The sequence below is a fragment of the Scyliorhinus canicula genome, chromosome 9 (assembly GCF_902713615.1).
Source record: "Scyliorhinus canicula chromosome 9, sScyCan1.1, whole genome shotgun sequence".
Lineage (NCBI taxonomy): Eukaryota > Metazoa > Chordata > Chondrichthyes > Carcharhiniformes > Scyliorhinidae > Scyliorhinus > Scyliorhinus canicula.
The window spans coordinates 138645624-138670297 of record NC_052154.1 but is presented as its reverse complement, the minus strand read 5'-3'; the positions used below and the strand labels follow the sequence as shown (position 1 = coordinate 138670297).

General features: G+C 46.4%; 1 protein-coding gene across 2 annotated transcripts in view; it reads left to right on the top strand.

Annotated features, from left to right (window-relative positions):
- The window catches only part of LOC119971731 (leucine-rich repeat-containing protein 10B), a 43325-nt gene extending 20122 nt beyond the window's left edge, over nucleotides 1-23203 (top strand). For both annotated transcript variants that reach the window (XM_038807693.1, XM_038807691.1), the window contains exon 2: nucleotides 21737-23203. In XM_038807693.1, the coding sequence (XP_038663621.1) occupies nucleotides 21756-22637 (882 nt within the window). In that variant the 5' untranslated portion in view covers nucleotides 21737-21755 and the 3' untranslated portion in view covers nucleotides 22638-23203. The remainder of the gene's footprint in view (nucleotides 1-21736) is intronic.
- Nucleotides 23204-24674: the final 1471 nt, after the last annotated feature.

The window sequence follows — 24674 nt, the reverse complement described above, 5'->3', positions numbered from 1 at the left end:
GCAAGAAGTTGTACGAAATACTAACCAACGTTGGGCAATGTTTCATTGCATGATTAGAACGTCCTTATTGCCTGATACCCATGCACTTCTGAAACTATGGAATTTTCAGTTCATTTCCTCCAGATGCTGGATATGCTCTCCCAAATATAGATGGAGCCATTTAAATGGGGTGGTAATAATGTTCTGATAGTGTATATCGCATTTTCTGTCATTATTGTTTCCATAATGGCATACATTACTGTCATCTGTACACACACTCATCCAGCATTGCTGGGTGATGTCATGAGCACTCAGAATAGGACACAACCAATGGGCAGTCAGGACACTCAGAGGTGGCATCACCACAAGGGGACATGACATAAACAATATAAAAGGGATGAGGCACTCACACAATTCTCTTTCCATAGACAGACATCTAGAGAGTTAGACAGAGTTGATCAGCAGCATCACACCCCAGCACGTGGCTTAGAGCAAGCTGGTATAGTTAGATTGAGTTACTACAGTTAAATTAGCAGAGAGTAGAACTCATTTGAGAACTGTGTTAATAGTTCAATAAACACGTTGAACTCATTCCAAAGTCTGGAGCATCCTTTAGTTAAGACTGCATCAAGTAGCAGCCTGTGTTATCCGAAGCAGCATAACACAAATAGTTGATAAAGTATGTGTAAAATAAAACGAAATGGCCACAACAGATATTGAAATTGTTATTGGGTAATCAATTGCCATTTCACATTGCTTCATTGCAGGATTTTCATTGGAGACAGCAACATATTTTATGTTTGGCTAGCCTTTCTAAGTTTTTGAAATTCTTAGCTTTGAGATCAAGTCGCTTCATGGCCTTATGACCTTTAAAGATGGAAAATTATAGGCCAATTAGCCTAACCTCGATTGTTGGCAAAATTCTAGAATCCATCGTTAAGGATGAGATTTCTAAATTCTTGGAAGTGCAGGGTCGGATTAGGACAAGTCAGCATGGATTTAGTAAGGGGAGGGCGTGCCTGACAAACCTGTTAGAGTTCTTTGAAGAGATAACAAATAGGTTAGACCAAGGAGAGCCAATGGATGTTATCTATCTAGACTTCCAAAAGGCCTTTGACAAGGTGCCTCACGGGAGACTGCTGAGTAAAATAAGGGCCCATGGCATTCGAGGCAAGGTACTAACATGGATTGACGATTGGCTGTCAGACAGAAGGCAGAGAGTTGGGATAAAAGGTTATTTTTCGGAATGGCAACCGGTGACAAGTGGTGTCCCGCAGGGTTCAGTGTTGGGGCCACAGCTGTTCTCTTTATATATTAACGATCTAGATGACGGGACTGGGGGCATTCTGGCCAAGTTTGCCGATGATACAAAGATAGGTGGAGGGGCAGGTAGTATTGAGGAGGTGGGGAGGCTGCAGAAAGATTTAGACAGTTTAGGAGAATGGTCCAAGAAGTGGCTGATGAAATTCAACGTGGGCAAGTGCGAGGTCTTGCACTTTGGAAAAAAAAAAAGAGGCATGGACTATTTTCTAAACGGTGACAAATTTCATAATGCTAAAGTGCAAAGGGACTTGGGAGTCCTAGTCCAGGATTCTCTAAAGGTAAACTTGCAGGTTGAGTCCGTAATTAAGAAAGCAAATGTAATGTTGTCATTTATCTCAAGAGGCTTGGAATATAAAAGCAGGGATGTACTTCTGAGGCTTTATAAAGCACTAGTTAGGCCCCATTTAGAATACTGTAAGCTATTTTGGGCCCCACACCTCAGGAAGGACATACTGGCACTGGAGCGGTCCAGCAGAGATTCACACGGATGATCCCAGGAATGGTAGGCCTAACATACGATGAACGTCTGAGGATCGTGGGATTATATTCATTGGAGTTTAGGAGGTTGAGGGGAGATCTAATAGAAACTTACAAGATAATGAATGGCTTGGATAGGATGGATGTAGGGAAGTTGTTTCCATTAGCAGGGGAGACTAGGATGCGGGGGCACAGCCTTAGAATAAAAGGGAGTCACTTTAGAACAGAGATGAGGAGAAATTTCTTCAGCCAGAGAGTGGTAGGTCTGTGGAATTCATTGCCACAGAGGGCGGTGGAGGCCGGGACGTTGAGTGTCTTTAAGACAGAAACTGATAAATTCTTGATTTCTCAAGGAATTAAGGGCTATGGGGAGAGAGCGGGTAAATGGAGTTGAAATCAACCATGATTGAATGGTGGAGTGGACTCGATGGGCCGAATGGCCTTACTTCCGCTCCTATGTCTTATGGTCTTATGGTCTTATGCCTCACTACCCCAGTAGCCTCGTCTAGTCCTAAAACCCTCCAAAAACTCTGCATTCTTCAAAAGCTGCTCTTTGGTGCATCCTCACTTTGTTAACCTCATCAGTGACACCCTGGCCTTCAAACATCCTCGCCTTGAACACGTGAGTGCTCTCTCTAATCCTCTTCTCCTATAAGACAGCCTTTAAAACCTATCTCTTTAAGTGAGATTTTGATCACTGCCCTAATCCCTAATGTGTCCTTTGGCTCAAAGTCAATTATTGTATTTTTAAGTTGAAGCACCTTGGGATGTTTTACCACATTAGAGAGGCTATATGAATGAACGTTGTTGCTGTTTCTGGAGATATATCAACACCAGAGGTCATCTTTTGCTCCCTTTCTCCTCTCCTGCTGGTCGTGACCACCTAAATGCAGGAACCTGTTGAAAATAAAAAATCCAAATCCAATAATTATATAAATATAATAATCTTTATCATCACAAGTAGGCTTACATTAACACTGCAATCAAGTAACTGTGAAAAGCCCCAAGGTGCCACATTCCAGCGCCTGAGGGAGAATTCAGAACGTCCAATTCACCTAACAAGCACGTCTTTCGGGACTTGTGGGAGGAAACCGGAGCACCCAGAGGAAACCCACGCAGACATAGAGAGAAATATTAAACGCATCTGGCTCTTGAAAGTTCACAGTGGACAAAGTCAACCTTCTCTCATGGATGTCATAAGACCATAAGGCGTACGTCTTTACATTTATGCTGCCAATCACATTGGGAGAAATACTGTAAATATTCAAAATTAGAAAGTGTCCCATTCTATCACACCAGTATCCCGCATGCTGATAAGCACAAAGAGCTATCTTGTCAGGCATTTTAAATTCTGATTCTTTTCACACAGTTCTTTTTTTGTTTCTTCTCCTGCATGTAAAAGGCCTTGGCTGGAATTCTCCGGCCATTGCGGTTCACTTTCCTGCCGGCAGCGCATCCCTGCCCACGGGTTTCCCGGTGACATGGAGTGGTTTCATTGGGAAATCCCATTGACAAGTGGCGGGAATATAGATGCTGCCACCAGTGAGTTGCTTGCTGTCGGGAAACACACGGCTGGGGAACTGGAGAATCTAGCTCCTTATACAAATGCAAGTTTTAGGTTGCAGTTGTGTTCGCAACTGCCTCCATATCGACAAATAAGTCCTAGGTCTCAACTCCAACGACACCAGTTTTTGTGGGGTTGGGGATACTGGTTGTGAAATGTGAATGATTCCGTGAGGAAAATAAATAAATAAAATAAATAATCTTTATTGTCACAAGTAGGCTTACATTAACACTGCAATGAAGTTACTGTGAAAAGCCCCTAGTCGTTACATTCCGGCGCCTGTTCGCGTACACAGCGGGAGAATTCAGAATTTTCAGCTGCTACGGGAATTGAACCCGCGCTGCTGGCCTTTGTTCTGCATCACTAACCAGCTGTCTAGCCCACCGAGCTAACCCCTGAGCTAAACCAGCCCTGTGATGTTATTAACTCTTTCATTCTGATTGAGAAACACAAGTGGCCAATTACGGGATCTAACTAACAAAGCCACTGTCAAGGCATTTGCCGGTTTCTGGAACACAACTTGACATACATTTATGCAATTTATTTATTTTGCCCCTTCTTTATTTGCATTGCTTTTTGTTCTCGAGGTCTGTCTACTCATGTATTATTCTCCGCGAGACTGTTGACCCATCTGAACATCTGTTTGTGATATTCCAACAGGTGGACAAAAGAGAAGTCAAAGAGGCAAAAAAACTATTTGGCCCTCCACTAATATTCCCTTTATTGTAGCCAATATCATTTTGAACATCCCTAATGTTTTATTCTCTGTGATTTTTCCTGGCAAAAGTACCATTCGTGCAAACAACTGTTAGGTTAGAATGAGATTATCCAGCATGACTGAATGTCTTTGAGACAGTTCCTAATCTTCATACTATGCCAGTTCCGAATGACCTCAACAAATACAAGGAGCTGAAACACATGAGAAAACTATGAACATGAGCTCATATTTACGGCCCAGTGCATTTGTGTATCAAACTATCATCATGGGATTTATTTCAAGGCATAGTGCTGACCTTTTAGGATAAATGACCGAAACGTGGATGACCATAAATAGATGAAGCAATGAACAGAAAATAAATAAAGAGAAAAAACAGCCTTTCAACTCCTGCAAGGAAGAAGGGACAGGTATTCTCTGGATTAAATAGGAACACGAATAAGTGTATTAAAACAGTTGGCATAGGATGCAAAGGTAGACCTAGTTAAAAGCACAGGTACAGAGGCAAACATACCAATCAGAAATTATTTCAGTAATACAGTACAACAGTTAAAGGCTGAATCATGATACAAACATGAGCTGTATTACCTGCACAAACACAGATATTTAAAACATTATTGATGGCTGCATCTTAAATAAGATGGACAGAGAGATTCTCCATTGGCCAAAATCAAAATCGGGAAATGTGAATTGGGCGGAGAATCGGTTTTGACGCCGAAAACGTGGCGGGCGCCGGTTTCACCCCAAATCGCAATCCTCCAGGACCTCGCCAGCAGTGCCAATGCGTTCCACTCTGCACGTACAGTATACACTGTTGGCAGGCCTGATCCGGTATTTTCTGGGGCCTCTGCGATTCTCCACTGGGGGGAATTCCCGGTGGCGAGGTCTACTTGTGCTTTTGTAAACTGTGAAACAGACACCGTAGTTTGCTGACAGTTGTGCCGCTGGCCGGGGGGCTTCTGCCAGGGCCAGGGAAAGTAACGGGGGATGGCCGGGAGGTGGGCTGTGGGGTCGGGGTGCAACGGGCATGGAATGCCATTGCCGCAGCTATGCGGCTGTGCAGGCCACTGACTGCCCGCTGTGAATTTAGTGCCATAGGTTGCGCTCTGACACAACCAGTGACATCTTGTTGGCTAAAATGAGTGTGTGTGGGGAGTGGTATGCTAAATATGTGGCTGAAGCTTGTCAATCCTGACCCTGGTGAATCCGACACCATTTTCCATTGAAATCAACCGTGTTCCACTTTGCGCTGATGCTAACCACTCAACGGTCGCTAAATTGGTCCAGGTGCAGCACCAATTTTGCTGTTGTAGAAGTCCACGAATCCTGCCCCGGTGTCAACACTTAGGGCTGGATTCTCCGATCACCGACGCCGAAATCGTGTTCAGCGAGCGTCCGGAGAACCCATGTTTACACTGGAATCGGGAACAACGTCATTTCTGCAATGCTCCGCCCCCTCAACAAAAAACAATGTACTTGGGGAGTACGACGCAAGCTTATGGACGGCCTCAGGACTTTTTCGGATGCCCTCCCTGATGTTCTGCCCCCAATGGGCTGAGTCACCAATGGCCTTGCTCACGTGTGCTCACACTGTTCGGGGACCTCGCATGGCGACTACGGACTCGCCGCCATAATCGGCGGGGATCCGCTCTGCTGGCGGGGAGGGCTTTGGCGGGGGCTGGGTGGACTAGTGGGGGTGGTCCGGGCATGGTGAGCGGTGTTCCTTGGGGGGGGGGGGGGGGGGGGGAGGCAACATTTGGCAGGCCGGGCCCCCGCGCGGCCGGCGCTATGTTGCGTGGCGCAACCATCGCCGTGTGCATGCGCGGCCACGGACCCAGCTATTCTGTGGCCATATCCACAGGAAAAGCTAGGGGCTTTACACTGCATGGCTGCTAGTTCCCCAGCGCGCGGAAGATCGGTACGGGGGCGGTGCAGACTTTCTGGCCGTAAGGCCAGACGGATGCTGCGGACAGAGCCACAGTATCGGAAAATCCAGCCCTTAGTCTCAGGAATGGAGAATCGTACGTCAAATCTTCGACAGGATTAAAGAGCTCAAAACAATTGAATCTTCAGGGACTTTGCCATCTCCATTTCTGGAGATAGGCTATCAACCAATATCTATTATAAGCCCAATGATTCACATGTCTCCCATAATTACACGTTATTCCACACCACGTCCTCTCAAAATGACTCTATTCCATTTTCCCACTATTTCCATTGTAAATAATGCCACCTTCCATACAAGCACTTCCAATATGTCTTCTGCTTTCCTCAACAAAAGATTTTGTTCCACAGGACCTTCCAGCCTTGAACCATGAAAGAACTCTCCTGATCCTTACCGTCCACCCCATGTGGCTCCATATTCATGCAGCATCCTCTGTTATTTTGTCTACCTCAAGTGCAATGTCATCATCAAACACATTTTCCCCTCTCCTGCCCACCCCAAAGTTTTCCAAAGGCACCACTCCTTCCACAACACTCTGATGTAACTTAAGTTATTTTCAATCACCTCCTCCCATTTCCACAGCACCTACCCAGGCTAGCACGGGGGAATGAATGCTTGCCCTTTTACCTCCACCCGATTCAGTGTTCAGGGCTACAAATACACTTTGCAGGTGAAAGAACATATTACTTGCACTTCTTTTAGTTTAATATTCTGTATTTGCTACTTATGATGTTGTCTCCTTTGCAATGAGACATCAAACACAAATTGGAGGATTGTTCAGTGGTGCATCGCCATCAGAACTCAAGCATGACGATGATAATTCGATCACTTCCTAGTTTTGTTCTTTGCCCCAGCTCCATTTTACCCTCTCCTTTATCTTCCTCCATGGTTCCAATAACGTTCAGTGGAAGCTTAGGAAACTACTTCAGATCATAATCTCTGATATCCTTTCTTTTGGAGAGAAGCTGTTGCCAATATTTCTGCTATTGCCATCTCAATTCTTTTCATTATTTGCCCTGTCACTGTCCCCTTTTGCCTTGCACAAACACCTCTTGTTATTATGAGCTGGATTTGAATGGTCCTGACTGGGACCAAATGGAAAAAGGGCAGCACGGTAGCATTGTGGATAGCACAATCGCTTCACAACTCCAGGGTCCCAGGTTCGATTCCGGCTTGGGTCACTGTCCGTGCGGAGTCTGCACATCCTCCCCGTGTGTGCGTGGGTTTCCTCCGGGTGCTCCGGTTTCCTCCCACAGTCCAAAGATGTGCAGGTTAGGTGGATTGGCCATGATAAATTGCCCTTAGTGTCCAAAATTGCCCTTAGTGTGTTGGGTGGGGTTACTGGGTTATGGGGATAGGGTGGAGGTGTTAACCTTGGGTAGGGTGCTCTTTCCAAGAGCCAGTGCAGACTCGATGGGCCGAATGGCCTCCTTCTGCACTGTAAATTCTATGTAATCTATGAAAAATGAAAGGCCGCCACCAGTTTTTATCCTCAGTCATTTTCATGAGCACAGGGTAGGGAATATGGCCCCAGAACTCACCAGGCTCTATGAATGAAGTAACTGACAGCCTTGTGGGTTCATTGAGATTGCGCCCCAGGTCGGATTTTTAATTTTCATGGAGGCAGCCAGACCTTAGCAACTTTCAGGTTTTACAGTAGCTGCAGAGAGGAATGAACCATGGATTGGAGGCGGGAAGAGTTTAAAAGATAAGTAAATTGGTTTAGCCTCCTTTACCATTCACCATGAAATGCTGTAGCATGAATTGTATCCATGTTCAGTAAGGTGATTTATGATAGTGCTTTGTTTGGAAGATGTAACTTCTCTGAACAGCCAGATTTTCGTTCCGGACAGACAAGTGCATGTTGGAGTTGGGCCCTCCAGCCCCAGAAACTGTGCAGCCACAAGGTCCGTTGAATGTCACAGTCCACCTTGGCTCTCTGGACTTCATCCCAGATGCAGTAGATATGCCCTCTAGCCAACACCCATATCCCACACGCATTGTTCATGCCTTATTCCCATGCCAACCTCACGTCACCTATGCCCCACCCACCTCCCCACATGGCCCCATGCTAACCTATGCACCTCTACCCTCCCTCCATGGCATGCTATATCACCTATGCCAACTTAGTACACATGTCAACCCATGACCCACTCATCACTCTTTTTCCTTACACTTTCTCTGTCAACTCACCCAGTATCACCATGAGTAGACCCCAGGAGTTATCCTGAGATGAAGTAACATAAAGTTCTAAATACCTATCACAGATTTCACTATACAAACAATCTGATTGATAAAAGCCATTCAATAGCATTTAAGTAATTAATCCTTTATAAAACAAACATTTTTACTCCTAGCCCCACATCATAGACAATTCATCCCTTAACAAACTCTCTGAACTGCCAACCAAAAGGTGAATTAAGTGTGATAATGATAGGTTGTGGAAGCAGTCAAGCAGTAGGTGGCACGGTAGCACAGTTGTTAACACTGTTGCTTCACAGCGCCAGGGTCCCAGGTTCGACTCTCGGCTTGGGTCACCGTCAGTACAGAGTCCACGCGTTCTCCTTATGTCTGCATGGGTTTCATCCCAAAAGTCCCAAAAAAGTGTTGTGAGGTAATTTGGACCTTCTGTATGCCCCGTCTGTGAACCTGAACAAGCGCCAGAATGTGGCGACTAGGAGCTTTTCACAGCAACTTCATTGCAGTGTTAATGTAAGACTACTTGTGACAATGAGGATTATTATATTATTATAGTAATTCAATAATGATAGCCCTCAGGCTTACATCAACAAACAACTTTTGAAGTTGCAAGCACTGATTTGTTTCTTCACCTGAGAGACATAGAAGACCTTTTCTTTTTAAAATTTAAAGAGCATGACATTTAAATAACTAGACAGCTTGACAGTTCCACAGACCTTGGGCGGGATTCTCCGACCCCCCGCCGGGTCGGAGAATCTCCCAGGGCCGGCGTCAATCCCGCCCCCGCCGTGTCCCGAATTCTCCGCCACCAGAGATTCGGCGGGGGCAGGAATTGCGCCGGTCGGCGGGCCCCACGCAGCAATTCTCCGGCCCGCGATGAGCCAAAGTCCCGCCGCTGTCAAGTCTCTCCCGCCAGCGGGAATCAAAACACCTACCTGACCGGCGGGATTGGCGGCACGGGCGGGCGCCGGGGTCCTGAGGGGGGGGGCGCGGGGCGATCTGACTCCAGGGCGTGCCCCCACGGTGGCCTGGCCCGCGATCGGGGCCGACCGATCGGCGGGTGGGCCTATCTTCATCATGGCGGAGGCGCCAGGATGACATCAGTAGCCGCTGATTGGTGCTTGATGACACAACTTCAGATGATCAGCCCCACCTCGACCCATTTGTTTTATTTCATTTTAACTGTCTTTTACCATTTCTTTCTTTCCTGCACCTTTCTCCTCTTTGCTGCCCCCTTCCCCTCCCCCCACACCTACAGTTCATCCTCTGATGTTAGTTTCCCTGCTGCTTGACCTTTCACATCTTTTGTCCTCTCTGGGGACTGCGATTAGCACTCTTTCCCCTTGGTTTCTGTGGCCATTAGCACCAAGTTTCCCTGGGTTTCTGTGGCTATGACTCATCTTTCATTCTCACTCCACAGTGTAAAAATTTCCCACTCTCTCTGTCTGTTAGGTTTGACAAAGAGTCATCGGACTCGAAACGTTAGCTCTTTTCTCTCCCTACAGATGCTGTCAGGCTTGCTGAGATTTTCCAGCATTTTCCCTTTCGTTTCATCTTTATTCTCCTTGTTCCCTACTCCTGGAGATGCCAGGCGGAATTCTCCGCTCCCGAGAAAAATCGTGAAGGCCGTCGTGAACTCGGCCGAGTTTCACGACGGCCTCGGAGGCCACTCCTCTCACCGTATTCACCTCTACCCGGGGGGCTAGGAGTGGCGCTCCGTTATTCCCGGCCACCGGGCCTTGACGCTTGCGGTGGGCACTGATCGCGGGCCAGTCCCCTCCCGAGCACGGCCGTGGTGCTCACTCCCCTCTCCGCCCCCCACAAGATTCAAACGGGCCTTTGGCGCCCATGTTCACGACGGCAGCGACCAGGTGTAGTTGCCGGCGTCGTGAAACGGTCGCGAACGGCAGGCCGCTCGGCCCATCCGGGTCGTCGTGAAAAACAGCGAGTGCCGATTCTTCCGAGCGGGGGTGGGAGAATTGCGGGGGGTGCCAGTGGGGCGTGAAATGAGTCGCCCGGCCCTCCTGCAATTCTCCCACCCGGCCTGGGGATCGGAGAATCGCGCCCGCCATGTTCGTTATTGTATCCCGTGCCTTCCTTCGGCTCTCATTTCCCTGCCCCCCTCCCACCTCCCTGGTTCTCCTCTCATGTTTCCTGTCTCTTCCATTCCCCTCCTGTGGTTCGCCTTTCTTTCCTCTTAGGTTTAGCTGACACCCCCCCCCCCCCCCCCCCCCCCCCCCCGCCCCCTCCCATCCCCTCTCCTGGTCTATCTCTCCCTTTCATGCTTTGGCTACTTTCCCCTGATTCTTGGCTACCTGGCTATTCTTCCGCTTGTTCGTTGGCCACAAACAGGTCCCGAAACAATTGCGTGAATGGCTCCCAAATTCTGTGGAAGCCATCGTCTGACCCTCAGATGATGAATTTGATTTTCTCCATTTGGAGAGATTCCGAGAGGTCGGACAGCCAGTCTGCAGCTTTGGGTGGTGCTGCTGACCGCCAGCCGAACAGGATTCTATGACGGGCGATCAGGGAGTTAAAGGCAAGGGCATCTGCCCTCCTCCCCAGGAATAGATCTGGCTGGTCCGAAACCCCGAAGACTGCCACTTTCGGGCATGGCTCCACCCTCATCCCCACCACTTTGGACTTTGCCTTGAAGAAGGGGCAAGACCAGAACATGTGGGCATGGTTGGCCGGGCCTCCTTGGCACCGTTCACATCTGTCCTGCACCTCCGGGAAGAACCTACTCATATGGGTTCTTGTTAAGTGGGCTCTATGTACCACTTTTAGCTGCATCAGGCTGAGCCTTGCGCACGTGGAGGTGGAGTTGACCCTATGCAGTGCTTCGCTCCAGAATCCACACCCTATCTCAATCCCCAGTTCCTCCTCCCATTTCTTTCTTGTTGCGTCCAGTACGGTGTCGGCCCTTTCTATCAGTTGGTCATACATGTCACTACAGTTTCCTTTATCTAGTATGCTTGCGTCCAGTAGTTCTTCCAGTAGTGTCTGTCGTGGCGGTTGTGGGTACATCTTTGTCTCCTTTCGTAGGATGTTTTTGAGCTGTAGATACCTTAGCTCGTTCCCCCTGGCTAGCTGGAATTTCTCTGTCAGTTCGTCCAGTGTTGCGAACCTGCCGTCCGTGCATAGATCCCTGACTGTCAGTGTCCCTCCGTTCTGCCTCCACCTTTTGAAGGTGGCATCAGTCAGTGCTGGTGTGAACCTATGGTTGTTGAAGATGGGAGCTTTGTCCGACATTTTGGTCAGGCCAAATTGCTGCCGTAGTTGGTTCCAGGATTGGAGGGTGGCTATCACCACCGGGCTGCTGGAGTGTTTTTTGGGTGGGGATGGGAGTGCTGCCGTGGCGAGGGCCCGGACGGAGGTCCCCATGTAGGAGGCCTCTTCCGGGCACACTCACTCGGCTTCAGGCTCCTGGATCCATCCCCTTACTCGCTCGGTCGTCGCCGCTGAGTGATAGAATTGTACGTTTGGGAGGACTATCCCCCCCCCCCCCCCCGGATTTTGTTTTTTGTAGGACCTTCTTTGGGATCCACGCATTTCTCCACCCTCCCCCTCCATACAAACGGCATGATTAGTTTGTCCAGCACTTTGAAAAAGGCCTTGGGTATGTAGATCGGAATGGATCTAAGTAGGAAGAGGAACCTGGGCAATACGTTCATTTTGATTGTCTGGACTCTTCCCACGAGGGAGTGTGGGAGTGTGTTCCATCTTTGCAGGTCCTTTTTTACTTCCTCCATCAGACTGGTGAGGTTCCATTTGTGGATCCCTTTCCAGTCATGGGCTATTTGGGTCCCCAGGTAGCAGAATTTGTGTCGGGCTTGTTTAAACGGCAGTCCCGTCAGTGCTGCCCCCCAAACGTGTGGGTGTACTGGGCACTTTTAAATATGTCGTGTCTCCATGAACTCTGCATGTGAAAATGGGGAGTGCCAGACATGCGGGATACCCTGATTTGGGGCCCAATGCCATCTTTTCAAACATCTCTCCATAAGACTTATGGAAAAGTCTTCAGATCAGTTTTTTAAAAAGTTAATCTAATGGGTAACAAGGTAGAGTATATTTCAAGCTGAAACGGTAACATAGTATGATAACCAAGTGTAAATGTGTAATCTGTTCCCAATGCTCTTATGAATTCAGTCTAGATCAGCTGTTGTGATCCAGTTCTAAAGTCTGTTTGTTTACACCTGGAATTTTATGGGTTCTTGGCTATAGTCCAATACCGTATCATTTTACATGTGCTTGATTGTTATTACAGCTGTTTGAAGAGTCTGTTTGTTTACCCAGGGGGTTTTATGAACTATTCAACTGCACCCAGCTGTTATAATGGAACTTTTACATTCCTTTTGTTCAGTGGATTATGGGGGAGCAGGTTGCGGGTGAGAGGAGTGAAAGGGAAGGGGGGAGGAGTGAGGAGGGTGAGGGGAAGGGAATTAGGAGGATAAGACCATAAGACATAGGAGCAGAATTACACCACTTGGCGCATTGAGTCTGCTCCGCCATTCAATCGTGGCTGATATTTTCTCATCCCCATTCTCCTGCCTTCTCCCCATAACCTCTGATCCCTTATTAATCAAGAACCTATCTATCTTTGTCTTAAAGACACTCAATGATTTGGCCTCCACAACCTTCTGCGGCAAAGGGTTCCACAGATTCACCACCCTCTGGCTGGAGAAATTCCTCCTCGTTTCTGTTTTAAAGGATCGTCCCTTTAGTCTCAGATGGTGTCCCCTGGTTCTAGGTTTTCCTACAATTGGAAACATTCTCTCCACATCCACTCTATCCGGGCCTTGCAGTATCCTATAAGTTTCAATAAGATCCCCCCTCATCCTTCTAAACTCCCAACGAGTACAGACACAGAATCCTCAACCGTTACGACAGGCTCTTCATTCCAGGGATCATTCTTGTGAACCTCCTCTGGACCCTTTCCAAGGCCAGCACATCCTTTCTCAGATACGGGGCCGAAAACTGCTCACAATACTCCAAATGGGGTCTGACCAGAGCTGTATGCAGCCTCAGAAGTACATCCCTGGTCTTGTATTCTAGCCCTCTTGACATGAAGGCTAACATTGCAAATGCCTTCTTAACTACTGACTGAACCGGCTCATTAACCTGAAGAGAATCGTAAACAAGGACTCCCAAGTCCCTTTGTTCTTCTGATTTCCTAAGCATTTCCCCATTTAGAAAATAGTCTATGCCTAAATTCCTCCTTCCAAAGTGTATAACCTCAAACTTTTCCACATTGTATTTCATTTGCCACTTCATTGCCCACTCTCCTAGCTTGTCCAAATCCTTCTGCAGCCCCCTTGCTTCCTCAATACTACCTGTTCCTCTACACATCTTTGTATCATCTGCAAACCTAGCAATAATGCATTCAGTTCCTTCTTCCAGATCATTAATGTACATTGTAAAAGGTTGTGGTCCCAGCACAGACTCCTGAGGCACACCACTAGTCACCAGCTGCCAACTTGAATAAGACCCCTTTATCCCCATTCTCTGCCTTCTGCCAGTCAGCCAATCCTCTATCCATGCCAGGATCTTACCATTAACATCTTAACACTTCTTTACCTATGCGGCACCTTGTCAAAGGCCTTCTGGAAGTCTAAATAAATCACGTTCACTGGTTCTCCTTTATCTAACTTTCTTGTTACCTCTTCAAAGAACTCAAACAGATTTGTCAGACATGATCTCTCTTTGACAAAGCCGTGCTGACTCAGACCTATTTTATCATGCACTTCCAAGTACTTTGCAATCTCATCTTTAATAACACACTCTAAAATCTTACCAATAACCAAAGTCAGGCTAACCGGCCTATAATTTCCCGTCTTCTGCCTCCCTCCCTTCTTAAACAGCGGTGTTACATTAGCCACTTTCCAATCCTCTGGGACCCTTCCTGCCTCCAGTGATTACTGAACAATCACCACCAATGCCTCCACAATCTCCTCAGCTATCTCTTTTGGGACCCTGGGGCGTAGACCATCCGGTCCAAGTGACTTATGCACCTTCATAACTTTCCGTTTCCCCAGAACCTTCTCCTTAGTGATGGCCACTGCACTCACCTCTGCCACCTGATTCTTCTGGAGCTCTGGCATCCCACTAGTTTCTTCCACCGTGAAGACTGATGCAAAGTAACAATTCAGTTCGTCTGCCAATTCTTTGTTTCCTATTATTACATCTCCAGCCATATTTTTTAGTGGTCCAATATTTTTAGTTGTCCTCTGCTCACTTTTAAATGATTCCCAATCCTCTGGCTTCCCACTAATCCTTGCCACTTTGTATGCTTTTTCTTTTGCTTTTATGCTGTCCTTGACTTCTCTTGTCAACCATGGATGCCTTGTCCTGCCCTGAGCATGTTTCCTCCTCTTTGGGATGAATTGCTGCTGTGCCTCCCGAATAACCACAAAAACCCCTGCCATTGCTGTCCACTGTCTTCCCTGCTAGTCTCCTTTTCCAATCAACTCTGGCCAGCTCCTCCCTCATGTCTTTGTAGTTACCCTTATTTAATTATAATACTATCACATCTGACGCCAGCTTCTCCCTCTCAAACTGCAGGGTAAATTCTACCATATTGTGGTCACTGTTCCCTAAGGGTTCCTTCACCTTAAGATCCCTAATCAAGTCTGTCTCATTGCACACCACCAAATCCAGAATTACCTGTTCCCTAGTGGGCTCTACCGCAAGCTGCTCCAAAAAACCATCTCTTAAACATTCCACAAATTCCTTTTCTTGGGATCCAATACCAACCTGTTTTTCCTAGTTCACGTGCATATTGAAGTCGCCCATGATTATTGTTATATTTCTGCCTTACACCCTTATGACTGCTCAGGGGCCTGTACATAACTCCCATCAGGTTCTTTTTACCTTTATGATTCCTCAACTCTACACAGAGATTCTATGCCTTCTGATTCTATATCACTCCTTGCTATCGATTTAACTTCATTCCTTACTAACAATGCAACCCCTCCCGCTTTGCCCATCTGCCTGTCCTTTCGATAGAACACATATCCTTGTATATTTAGGTCCCAGCCCTGATCCCCTTGCAGCCACATCTCTCTGATGCCCACAATATCATACCGGCCAATTTCAATGTGCGCAACAAGGATGACGGGATGTGTGTATGAGGAGGTGAGGCATCAGGGTGTGAAGCTGAGGAGTAAAGGGAGTGAGGGGGTTACGAGGTGAAGGTAAGTGGATGAGGGGGTGATAGGAATAAGGCGGGAAAGAGGATGAGTGGGGGGGGGGGTGAGATGAGAGATGATGGTGAGAAGTGAGAGTGAAGAGGTGGGAGAGGTTTGAAGATGAGGGGATGAGGGTGAAGGAGTGGTGAGGGTGGGTGGTGAGATTGAGGAGTATTAGGGAGGAGGGCAGGGTGAGGAGAGTGGCAGAGGGATAAGGGTGGTGAGGGGGTAGGGTGGGATGGAGAGGGTTTAAAATGTCAGAAGGTTCAACTATACAGTGAGGAGCCACCGAATGCATAAAAGCACCAGGTCAAGGTTTTCTCAGGGAATTGAGTCAGGCCTTTTAACCTGCCTGTTCCTGAATTCAGTGGCAGGCTAGCCTCCAGGCCACTGAGGGCCTAGGCCCCTGGAAATTTCTGCCTGGCCACTCAGCTCAAGGGCAAGTAGGGATGGACAAAAAGTGCTGGCTCAACCAGGGATGCCCACAACTGCATGAATTAAGTTTTTTAAAAGTCTAGAGACGGAGGTGGAGTCACAATGGTTGGAATGGTCCCATCTCACGTCCGACATGAAAATTCTGCTTTTAACCTCTTCTGCCTTAATTCCACCCCTTCACAGCCCTATTATTTTTGCTCTTTCCTCCCCTCCTCTCCTTGCTTTAAACCTGCCTGATCTTTCTTTTTTTTTGTCCCAGTTTTGCTGAAAGGTCGTTGACCTGAAATAATAACTCTTATTTCCCTTTCCACAGATGCTGTCGGGCCTGCTGAGTATTTCCAGCATTTTCTGGATTGGCTTCGGATTTCTAGCGTTTACAATATTGTTCATTTTCCCCAGGGAGAGATGTCTTTTAACTCGGAACATGAAGAAATCCTAAGAAGTGCCAATAGTTTCTTTCTTTGGGCACCATCAATGTTAGCTGTGGCTAAAATTGGTTTCCCTTTCAAAAGTTGCTTTCCCTCAAGTTTTGACTCAAATTCACTTTAATATCCAAAACAAAAAAAATTACCATAAGATTGCCATAAAATAAGGGAGTCTATTGGTAATGTTGGTAAACCAGGGAGTCTGGGAGTCTGCACGTCCTCCCCCTGTGTGCGTGGGTTTCCTCCGGGTGCTCCGGTTTCCTCCCACAGTCCAAATATGTGCGGGTTAGGTGGATTGGCCATGCTAAATTGCCCGTAGTGTCCTAATAAAAGTAAGGTTAAGGGGGGAGGGGGTTGTTGGGTTACGGGTATAGGGTGGATACGTGGGTTGAGTAGGGTGATCATGGCTCGGCACAACATTGAGGGCCGAAGGGCCTGTTCTGTGCTGTACTGTCCTATGTTCTATGTTTAGGGCTGTAGGAACACGGGTTTAACTCCCACCATGGCAGCTGTTGGAATTTATATTCAATTAACAAAATCTGTAATTGAAAGCCAACTTGCCTGTTCCTGAGTTCAGTGGCAGGCTCGCTCCAGTCCACTGAGGCCGATGGAAAATCCCGTCAGGCCACTCAGCTAAAGGGCAACTAGAGATGGGCGATGAATGCTGGCTCAACCAAAAATGCTCACATCCCCATGACTTCAGCGGTTACCATTAATCTATTGTTGATTGTTGCGCAGAGCCGTCAGGCTCACAAATGCCCTTTAGGTAAAGAAATCAGCCACCCTTGCCTGGTCTGGCTTACACTGGACTCCAAGCCCAAGGCATCATGGTTAACTCTTAAATGCCCTCTGAAATGGTCCAGCAAACCACTCAGTTGAAGGGCAATTAAGGATGGCCTTGCTGCCAATGCCCACATTCCATGAAAGAATAAATAAAAAAGGAACACTACTCTCCGGCAGCGTTTTAAAAATTCTGTTTTCAAAAAAATCCATTATAAATTCCTTGAAATTGATCATTTTCTGGAGCTTTTATGAACTCTGTTGAAAATAGGTTTTATCAAAAAATGTGGGAATTTTCAATCAAACTGCCTGTGAATAACCTGTTCTTAAGTAACTGAAAATGACTTTAAAGTCGAGAGAACACTTTACTTGGTGCAATGGCACACAAGTGGTCAGTTTCATAGCAAATTTAAATACAAATAATATTGAAAAGCCTTTAAAATATGCATATTGGTGTTTTATTGCCTAAAAGAAACTCTTATAACACCCATAAACGAGTGCAGTCAGCAGAATCGCACAACGGTGATTAATTTGGTCTGTGGGGGACATGATAATGCTATGAACAGAGCTGGCTTCTTCAGAAAGGTTTTAATGTTGCGCTAAATCACAGAAACATGATTTGCACTTAAAATTCTGTGACCTTTTGCACAATTGTTTGGCCTTTTTGGACTGAAAAAAACAGTGCTCTCTTGCAAAACATCTGCTGAAGATTTGTAAGACATTTGACAATCAGATTGAAAAAAAAATTACTTTATCAGAGTTATAAAGCCAGAGCTCAGTGTGGGCAGGGGCAAACCCCTAATCCAGCTCCTTGCCTGCTCCAAAAATCCATTCAAATTGAATCCAATTCATGGTCCCCACAAGAGAGACTTACCAGATCCAGGCATTACACCTGACATCACGCTCATCTTAGCCAAAAGGCCAAGACAATCATTCTGAGGAAGTTACTGAACACTGTATTGACATACCAGTCAATTAGGAGTAGACATATAGGGCGAAATTCTCCGCCCCCCACGACGGGTGGGAGAATAGCGGGAGGGCCTTCCCGACATTTTTGCCGCCCTCCCGCTATTCTCCCCCCTCCCCGCCGAAGTCCCGACCCGAATCGCTGCCGCCGTTTTTTTACGGCCGGCAGCGATTCTCAGCTGTTAGATGGGCCGAAGTCCCAGCCCTTTCCGCCGTTTTTACGAACGGCAAACACACCTGGTCTTGCCGTTCGTAAAAACGGCGTCACAAACTCGCTATTATTAACCATGGCACCGATTGGCACGGCCGTGACGGGCCCGCGATCGGTGGGCACCGATCGCGGGCAGCGGGCCCGATGCCCGCGCACTACTTGTCCTTCCGCCGCCCCGCAGTATCCATTTGCGGGGCGGCTGAGGGGCAACCCGGCCCGCGCATGCGCGGGTTTCGCGCAAAAACGCGATGACGTCACCCGCGCATGCGCGGGTTGGAGTCTTCCAAACTGCGCATGCGCGGCTGACGTCAAACGATTTTCGTTAAGCCCGTCTTGCCGGAGCCTACGGCGTCGGGCTGCTAGCCCCGACCGGGGACCAGAATCGGTCCCCGGTCGGGAAGGGGCGCGCTGCCGTAAAACCCGCCCGGGTTTTACGCCAGCTTTACGATTTCTCCCGTTTTGGGAGAATCTCGCCCAGAATTTACAGTGCAGAAGCAGGCCATTCGGCCCATTAAGTCTGCACCGGCCCTTGGAAAGAGCACCCCACTTAAGCCCACACCTCCATGCCATACCCGTAACCCAGCAACCCCACCTAACCCCTTTGGACACTAAGGACAATTTAGTATGCCAATCCATCTAACCTGCCCGTCTTTGGACTGTGGGTGGAAACCGGAGCTCCCGGAGGAAACCCACGCAGACACAGGGAGAACGTGCAGACTCCGCACAGACAGTGGCCCAAGCCGGGAATTGAACCTAGGACCCTGGAACTGTGAAGTGACAGTGCTACCGTGCCGCCCACTATAAAATCCATTGATGGGATGTCGCTGACAAGGTCAGCATTTGTTGGCCATCCCTAATTGCCCTTGCTGGGCCATTTCTGCAAGTCAACAACATTACTGTGGATCTAGAGTTGCTTGTAACTCTGGTAGATAAACATTCTGCTCATTTTCAGATAAAGCAAATGAACAGGACACAGAGAACTGTGGATTTATTTATTTTCATTCAATTTGGTAGGAAACAATGAAATTAATTATGAGTAAATTTGAAAATTATAACAGTGATCTCGTAAATAATACTGCACCTGGATTCATGCTGGGAAGATTCAGTGGAAAGCTGTATACATGTTGCCACTTGTTTCCTGAAAGACATTTCACAAAGTTCCAACCAAAATATCGTTAGTTTAAACTCCAAGCTGTGTGGACTCAGGATATGTCTCAAGAATGGATAAAAGAGTAAGAAAAGGGTGGAAGTCAATAGGTTCCTGTTGGAAGAGTTGTGCTGAGATGGGGGTGGTTCTGAATGGAGTGCTTCCGGGGTCAGCATTCTTACCACAAATACCAATGACTTCAATTCAGAAGCTCAATGCAAATTAGTCAAGTTTGCTGATTGTACTAAACTGGTGGAAGTCAATGGAAATGGTTTCGGCAGATCAAAAATTACAAAATCATGTGGATAAAATATATAAGTGAGCAGAATAATGGCAGATGAAATGTCATAGGCACAGGTTCTACACTTGGGCACTATATGAACAAAGAACAGTACAGCACAGGAACATGCCCTTCGGCTCTCCAAGCCTGCGCCGACCATGGTACCTATCTAATCTAAAACTGTCTGCACTTACGGAGTTTGTATCCTTCCATTCCCACTCTATTCATATATTTGTCTAGATGTCCCTTTAATGCCGCTATCGTACCTGCTCTCACTATCTCACCAGGCAGCGCATTCCATATATTTACCACCCTCTGTGTAAAAAACTTGCCGCGCACATCTGTTCTAAACTTTTCCCCATGCACTTTAAACCCATGTCCCCTGGTACCTGATTCTCCTACCCTAGGAAAGAGCATCCACTCTATCCATGCTACTCATAATTTTGTAGACCTCTATCAGGTCGCCTCTCAACCTCCGTCGTTCCAGTGAGAACAGACCGAGTTTATCTAACCTCTCCTCATAGCTAATGCCCTCCACACCAGGCAACATCCCAGTAAACTGCTTCTGTACCCTTTCCATTGTGCATGACATAAATAGCAATGAAATGACAAAGGATAAGTTTGAAAGAAATCTAAAAGTGTTTGCAGACTCACACTTCATATGCCCACAACAGAGCCTTGTAATACACAGCCAAAACAATAGAGCATAAGGAGGGAAAAGACATGTTTAAATTTTATAGTGCTCTTGTCAGACTACATCTTCATTAATCTATTCAATTCTTACCATGAAGACAGAAAGGCAGCATTTAAACCAAGACAATGCCAGTCGCTTATCACTGTTGTAGATCTGAGTTATCATGAAAGAGTGGATAATATCAGACTGAATTTTACAGAGACAGTTGAGTCCCTGCCTTCGCACACCCCTACTCTCACCCCATCCCTGCGCCGGCATAAAAGTCGGACGAGCTTGCTCCTGTTTGGCCCACTCGTCCTGCAGCAATTTAACTGTTGACAGGGAAGGAAGTCCTGCCTCCGAGACCTGCTGGGCAATCAAATGCCTGGCAACTCTCTGGTCCCAGCAGTGCCACTGGGAGGGTGGTCACTGTTGGGACTGCAGTAAGTTCTGAAGTAGGCATTCTGCGATGGAGCTAAGCCTGGAGATTTTCCAAGGCCAAGTTGGCAGGGTCCTACAAAAGGGGTGAAGGGTGGAAAGAGCAGATAGGAGGGTGGAAAACTGGGGTGTGGGGAGTGGGGGGGGGGGGGGGGGGGGGGGGGGGGCGGGGGATCAAGGTGCGGCTGCCTGTGATGAGCAAAGAAGACTGTAAAGGTGGCATTACTCACCTTGACCGGCCACAAGCTGACACAATGAGACGTGCCCTCTTGGCACCAGCCTCCCCCAGTGTGGGTATAATTGCAGCAGTAGGTGAAGGAGGCTCTCAAGTGGCCATTAATTGACCACTTGAGGGCCTCATTTATCTCTGGGGTAGGTGGACCTCCCAACACCTTTCCTGCCGGGGGTGAAATTTCAGCAGGGAAAGGTGGGTGTGTGCTGGGAATGGTGCCCATGGCATTGTGCCCTATTGTATGGTCACATCCCATCTGCCAATCTGTCCCCATTGAGGCATAAAATCTAGTGCATATGTTTGTGAGCCTTCAAAGAGTTATCTGAGAGGCAGTGTCCTCATGGTATATGTAACTGTGAGAGTATGAAAGGGGGACACAGTTCAAACTAGTTAAGAATAAATTTATGACTGAGGTCAGGAAGTTCTAATTCACACAAAGAATATTCAGTACATAGAATAGATTCCTAGATGGAGTGGTGGAGGCATTAATTCAGAATCATTTAGACAAAAATTGGATGCCATAGTGGAGGACTTTAGGGTCCTTCTCGATGGATAAAGTAAGATGAGCTAAATGGTTTCTCTCAACGATAAGATCTTCTGATTTTGTGATTGTGCAGTTCACATTGTCTTAGAATTTGCATCATATGGTAGGTTGTAACTGTGTTACAATCATTGATGATTTTTCATCCAGATTGACATTTTGATGATCTGTTCTATGTTATAAATTTTCAATTCTAATATTGTTTTTTCTTCTGTGCAGGGAGGGCTGACCTCCAAGAATGAAAATGGGGAGTGCATTTCAGAAGGTTGCCTCTGTCTTATCTTGCAGCTCTGATGATGAACTGAGCTGCGTTTCGAATGACATGGATGAAGTAATGGCTGACAGGATGCTGGATGCCTGCCACAAGAAAATAAAGAGACTCCCAGTTCCAATCTGCTCCTTCACATATGTAGAGAAGCTATACATCAGCAACAACAAGCTGAAGGACCTCCCTAATGAGTTTGAGCAGTTGGTCAACTTAAAGATCTTAGCGCTGGACTTTAACAAATTTGAGGACGTGCCTAAAGTTGTATGCAATATGCCGAACCTAACCCGACTCTACCTTGGTAGCAATAGATTAATGACAATACCTCCAGAGTTTAGGAATCTCGAAAACCTCAGGTGTCTCTGGATAGAGAGCAACTATTTCAGAAAATTTCCCAAACAGTTAATTAATATGCCCAGTCTGAGGTCACTACAGATGGGGGACAACAAGCTAAAGACTTTACCAGAGGACTTGGTTAGGTTCATAAACCTGCGTGGGTTTTGGTTATATGGCAATAGATTTGAGAACTTCCCAAAGGTATTACTAAAAATGGAATTTCTAGAAATCCTTGATGTGGACAAAAATAAAATCACCGATTTCCCTAATATGGAGCACCTTTCAAAGCTCAAACTGTTTTCATATGATCATAATCCTGCCAAGTACCCGCCATGTGTGGCAGATGGGGTGACACTGGTAGGCGAAGGGGCAGCGGAAATACTGGCTGCCAGAGCTCAAGAAAATGAAGAGAATGAAGAAAATCAGGAGCCTCTGCATAGCATTCTCAAAAATGGCTCCATGGCACTGGAAACGGAGGGCAACTTCTCCGCTTTAGACTGTTCTCAGGAGGAGACATGAGACCAGCTGCAGATACCAGCCATGGAATATCGCATATCAGGCACCGAGTGACAGCTCTGTTGAAGTCATTGTGAGATGGTGGTTAACTCACTCTGGACCAGTGGGGAATGCAGTAGGCAGCTGGAGATATAATTGGCCCAAGGTACCGGAACTGGGTGAAAAACAGTCGAACACAAAAAAAATAGGAAAGTTGGTTATTTCTTTGTATGACTCAATTTAAGTCAGATTACAGGATTCGGTCTTTTAAACCAGTATGGGCCCTTCTAATGATAGATCGTGCTGTGGCAGATTTATTAGCTGATGTTAATGTGGATGTGCCACATGCAATTTAGGAACGTATGTATCTGTATTACCAGATTAACTCAAGAATGTCTATGACTCTGCATTGCAGTGATAAGATAGGGGTTGGATATACTTTGTGAAGGACAGCAGATATCAATAACAGTGTTACAATTACTACAGAAATGAAGGAAGGTTGGTTTTAATATTGCAATAAGATTTGGGGTGAGAGTTACATATTTATTAATAAGTAGTTCTTACTAATAAATTTGTAATGAATAAATTCATGAAAGTGTCACTCGAATGTGTTACTCTTGGGCAACGGATCTTATTCAGCGCCATTACGAAACTTCATTCATCACTTTGAAAATAAGCTGCTTCATTGATTGTTTACATGTTAAAGTAATTCCAAGGAGTTAAAAATAACAACTCATTCTGCCCATAGCAGCGGTTTAAAAAAAGGGAAAGAAAAAAAAGTCATACACACAGTATTTGCATGCTTGACTATTTTGTGTTTCCATCTCCTTAAATGGCAAGGGAGAGATTCTTTCAGCTGGAAGGGAGTGTGCCAGGAATGCAGCTTAGATCTACTAACACATCCACTCCTTTACTTCTGTTTAGGGACATAGGATTCATGGTATTACATAAATATGAACCAGGAAAAGCGGGGGGAAAAATTGCAGTAACTGAAAATTGTCATACAATTGGCACTGGGGTAAATCCTGTGGAAAACATCATCTGCAGAAGCACTGTAATTCATAAACAATGTAATTAAATTTGCAGGATTTGACTGAAGACAGTTAATTTTTATTTCCTGCTCAGTCTGTTTAGTCAGAGCACTTTCTTTCTAAGGTTGAAGTCCCCAAACTCCGGTACCTTATCCTTACCCAAGTGGCCATTCTTCAAGTGTCAGCCCAGAAAATAAATATCAGCAAGTAATTCAATTTTTACTTCTACTGTCCTTACTTCACAAACACATACTTCACAGTGTGGGGAAAGATGTGAAGTGCAGACTCTCTGCCCCATGTTCCTCTTTAATCTGCTGTATAACTGCATTCCCTTAGTTCTTCACAGGCTAAGGTTAAACCTGGGACTTATGATCAGTATGTTAAGTTGCACCCCACAAGTGCCTTTACTCATCAAAGAGACTATCAATGTAATTCCTACCGGTATGCCCCAAAATATTGACTTAAGAATAACAACTTGGAATATCCTGGATCTCCCTTACACAGAAATTAGCTAAGATGCATCTCTGTTGCCACAAAACTTGTGGGAGCATTGGTCATAATCTTTCTATCTTCTCTGGGCTCAGGAGAGGTGCCAGAGGACTGGAGAATTGCAAATTTTACGCCTTTATTCAAAGACGGTTAAAAGGATAGCCCTAGTTATTACAGGCCTGTCAGTTTAACATCAGTAGTGGGCAAGCTTCTAGAAACAATTATTCTGGATAGAATTAGCAGTCAGATGGAAAAATGTGGTTTGATTATGGATTTCGAAAGGGGAAATCACGTTTAACTAACTTGCTGGAGTTTTTTTGAGGGGGTAACGGAAAGGGCCGATGAGGGTAACACTCCTGATGTGGTGTACTTGGACTTTCAGAAGGCATTCAATACAGTGCCACACAACAAATATGTGAGAAAATGTATAGCTCATGGAATAAAAAGGACATTAGCAGCGTGGATGCAAAAATGGTGGAAAAATAGGGAGCAGAGTGTTCCCGGGGTCGATATTGGGACCCTTGCTTTTCCTGGTATATAT